This window comes from Hipposideros armiger, unplaced genomic scaffold (genome assembly GCF_001890085.2).
Source record: "Hipposideros armiger isolate ML-2016 unplaced genomic scaffold, ASM189008v1 scaffold_532, whole genome shotgun sequence".
Classification (NCBI taxonomy): domain Eukaryota; kingdom Metazoa; phylum Chordata; class Mammalia; order Chiroptera; family Hipposideridae; genus Hipposideros; species Hipposideros armiger.
Window position 1 is genome coordinate 997,736 of NW_017731882.1, and position 4,046 is coordinate 1,001,781.

Consider the following 4,046-nt stretch of genomic DNA (forward strand, 5'->3'; position numbering starts at 1 on the left):
ACTGGCTCAGTGGTGGCTGTTCTGTATTCAGAGCAACCGCCGGAGCGTGAGTTTGAGGACTCTTGATTCAGTGGCCATACCTACAAAACGGAAGCAGGTGTGGGTCAGGAGCACCCCAAACTTTTGGGGAAGCGTGACCGGCATCCTGCTCTGCCCTGGTCAGACTCAGTATTGTATTCAGTCCCCAATGTCACACTTTCAGGTGGTTATAGATTCACTGGGAAGCACACAGGAGCGTTTCGGTCGTTTCAGCTCTTCTGAAAGCAGCAGCGAGACCTCTGGCAAAACCTCTCAGCACACAGGTCTGTTTCCTCAGCTGTAAAGGACGCAGTAGTTGTTCATGATCACCGCAGCGACCACCGATGTGTCCAGGCAGAGGCTTCATCACTGGGAAGCCGTCTTCTGTGGATAGATGTGGTGGTGATGTTTTACTTGTTTCATGTTTCAGAAGAGACCTGTTGGGACAGGGAAGTGGGCCTCAGACCATGTCCAGGTCAGGGGCCTGTTCGGGAGCCTGGAAAGAGAAGGTGAGAGGAACCGGTCTTCAGTGGAACCGCAGTGTGACACTGGGACCTCCGAGGGTGGGAGAAAGCCACCGGGGCCCGACCCCCCCCCCCCCCCCCAGCACTCGGTGCTGGCTGCTCTGCGTTTGTCCAGACACAGAGATGGGACTGTAGTCAATAGGGGATGTGGCTCAGACTCCCCGTGGGCCACGGAAAGGCAGGGCGCAGCTGAGGACAGCTCCACTAACGTGGCCGCTCTGGCCCTGAAGCCCTGCGGATGGCGCCCCTTCGGCGGGACGCCGGCTGCGTAGCTGTGAAATGCTACTCCGGGTGCGCTGGGCCGGCAGCGGCACAGAAAGCGCACCCACCTAAGGCGGGGTCTGGTTCATTATTACCGGGCCCTTGGGGTAATCCATAGTGTAAGCAGTAATTCTTTTAATATTGTAAGAAAAATGATCGTGTCTGAGGGCCATGTTTATATAACAGTAACAGTTTTGAGGGCAGGGTGGGCAGATTGCCCCGAGCAAAGCAGCCCATTTTCTCATCACCCTGTGGCTTCTACCTGGCTGCCTCCTGGGCACAAAGGAGATGCTGGAGGACTGGGCCCTGAGGGCCAGGGGAGGCCCAAGCAGGGACAGGGCGGCCTCACATCCCTCCCTGCCCAGGGTCAGTCCCCAGGCATTGCAGAGATTGTTATGTAGGACATTCCTAAACGCAGTCTCGTGAACCCATTTCACAGAGTGGGACCTGAACACGTAGAAGAAAAGTAAAATCACTATGGCATCAACTTACAGCTGGGGGCTGCATTCCTCTAGTGGTGAAGCTCACAAGGAAAGGCTCAGAGGAATTTGAAAGTGGGGCAAGTGTACTGTCTTGACCTTTTTGAAAATAGTCTGAGTCACTTTCACTTTCAGCCTCTGAACAGTGTTGAATGAATCCTTTGTGCAGCTTACAGAAAGTGAGGAGCAGTTTGACAGGCAACAGAAGGTCATACTCCTTGTAGCTTTGCCTGCATTGACTAACATTTATTTTGAGTTGTCTATGAACACTTTTCTAAACACACTTTTTATGAAGCCTAGAACTTTCTCACGAGCGGCCAAAATTTGAGCGCTTTAAAAATACAGGTATTAAAAATGTGTGACATGCCATAAAACACAGGAAATGACAGCCCACATCTGACTTGGTGGAAAGAAATTCTAATTCTTAGAAGGGTGTGATTGGTGTATTTATTTATCCTCATTACCTATCAGTGGCTCTACAGGATGCTTGCAGAACACAAGAGAAGTCTGCACATAACATAAAAAGGCACTTTCTGTACCTCTGGTCTTTGTGGGCCTGGATGTGTGACTTGTGATTGTCAAGCCACTCTTCTACAAAGACTAACAAAGTGTTTATCCTGCCCTTCCACTGTGATGGTACTCTGGAGTACAGGTATGGGTGTGATCTCTCAGACACTACGTGCGTATTTAAAATGTTTGCCTGTGTAGATATGAAAATGTATGTTGAATTTTCAGAAAAACTCGATAGACCTGACGTTTTTAGTTGTGTCCGATTTCACCCAGGGATAAACTAGTTTTAGTATGTGAACGTGAGGAGGGGTGTCGTGGTTAAGGGAACCAGGAAGGGGAGCCGAGACCCGGCCTGGGCCAGGCCCTCCCTCTCTTGCTCTGTGACTTTCAGCAGAGGCAGAATGGAGGCCACATCTGTAAGAAAATCTTATCGTGTCTGTACATCAAACCTGAGAACGGATTCCCAAAGCACTCGCAACTGGAAAAGGTATCTTCAGGATGCATTTTTGGTTTCCATTCCATTGTTTCTGAATCGATTCTGGTTTTAGAGCCCTGGAATCAGTACTGAGGAAAAAGCCACCTTGGTGATTTTTAAAAAACAGATACAATTCACATACCATAAAAGTTACCCTTTAAAGTGTACAATTCAGGGGTTTTAGTATATTCACAGAGTTAAACAACCATGACCACTATCTAATTCCAAAATATTTTCATCACCCCCGAAAGAAGCTCTGTACGTTTTGGCAGCCACTCCTTATTGTTCTTGTCCCCAGCTCTGGCAACCACTAATATACTTTCTGTCACTGGATTTGCCTACTTTTGAAATTTCGTATAAATAGAATCATACTTTATGTAGCCTTTATGCCTGGCTTTTTTCACTTAGCATAATGTTTTCAATCCATGGTATAGCATGTATCAGTACTTCATTCCTTTTTATGGCTAAAAATGTCCCATTGTATATATACACCACATTTTGTTTATCCATTCATCAATGGGTGAACATTTGGGTCATTTTCACTTTGGGGCTATTATAATAATGCTGCTATGAACATGTGTGTGCAAGTATTTGTATGGATATATGTTATCATTTTTCTTGGGTATGTATGAGGTGTGATCACAAAATATGGTGAATGGTGCTGCTGAGTGCCAGCTAATGGAAAGGCAGGGATCTTCAATACAGGAAGCTTCAATTATGTCGAACCTTAGTAACAGTGTGTGACAAGTTTCAACTTGTTCGGTGCAGTCAGTCAGGTGTGAGCTATGGTTGAGAGAAGGTGTGTTTTAAAGTGTGTCATAAATCACCCTCCATCATGACAACACACCTGGTATACAATGTGTCACACATCACTTTTGGTACAGCAATTTCTGTCAAACAAAAACATTATGGAGTGTTCTCATCCACCTTATTCACTGGATCTAGCACCATGAGACTCCTGACTCTGCCCCAAAGTCAAAATGACCATGAAAGGTAAACGTTTTGAATCCATTCAGGACATTGAGGCAGCCATGACAGCACAACTAAAGATACTCATGAAAGAGAACTTCCAGAACTACTTCAGAAAGTGGCAAGACGATGGGATAATTATGTTCAAAGCGAAGTGGGGTATTTTGAGGGGAATTAATGGCAATGTGTCTTTTACTGTAATACATTTGTTAATGTAAACATTCACCATAGTTTTTAATCACACCTCATACCTAGAAATGGAATTACTGTGTCATATGACAACTTTATATTTAACTTTTTGAGGAACTGAAAAACTGGTTTCTGAAGTGGTTGTACCATTTTACATTGCCACCAGCAATATATGAGGGTTATAACGTCACATCCTCACCAATACTTATTGACCTTCTTAATTGTTCCCATTCAATGGGTATGAAGTGCTATCTCATTCTAGTTTTGATTTGCATTTCTCTATTGACTAGTGATGTTGAACATCTTTCATGTGCTTGTTGTCCATTTGTATATCTTCTTTGGAGAAATGTCTGTTCAAACCCTTTGCCTATTTTTTTTATTCATTTATTTATTTTTTATTGGAGAATTGGGGGGTTGGGAACAGTGCTGGGAAATTGGGGGAAGGGGAACAGACAAGTTGCTGTCGTTTTGTTCTTCAGTCTAGTTGTGGAGGACGTTGCTTCACTGGTCCAAGTTGGAACCATCACTGTGCTCTTCCCAGGCGAGGCAGATCAGTCGCCGGCTTCTGGACGGCCGCTCACTGCGGCTGTTGGCAGCTCACACTGGCTGCTGGCTATATAC

At 45.6% G+C, this 4,046-nt stretch overlaps 1 protein-coding gene across 1 annotated transcript in view; it reads left to right on the top strand.

Moving 5' to 3' along the window:
• The window catches only part of LOC109396676 (uncharacterized), a 75,918-nt gene continuing 71,872 nt past the window's right edge, over nt 1-4,046 (top strand). The window contains exons 1-4 of the mRNA XM_019668698.1: nt 1-97; nt 203-302; nt 449-527; nt 2,184-2,279. Of these exons, the coding sequence (XP_019524243.1) occupies nt 2,194-2,279 (86 nt within the window). The 5' untranslated portion in view covers nt 1-97; nt 203-302; nt 449-527; nt 2,184-2,193. The remainder of the gene's footprint in view (nt 98-202; nt 303-448; nt 528-2,183; nt 2,280-4,046) is intronic.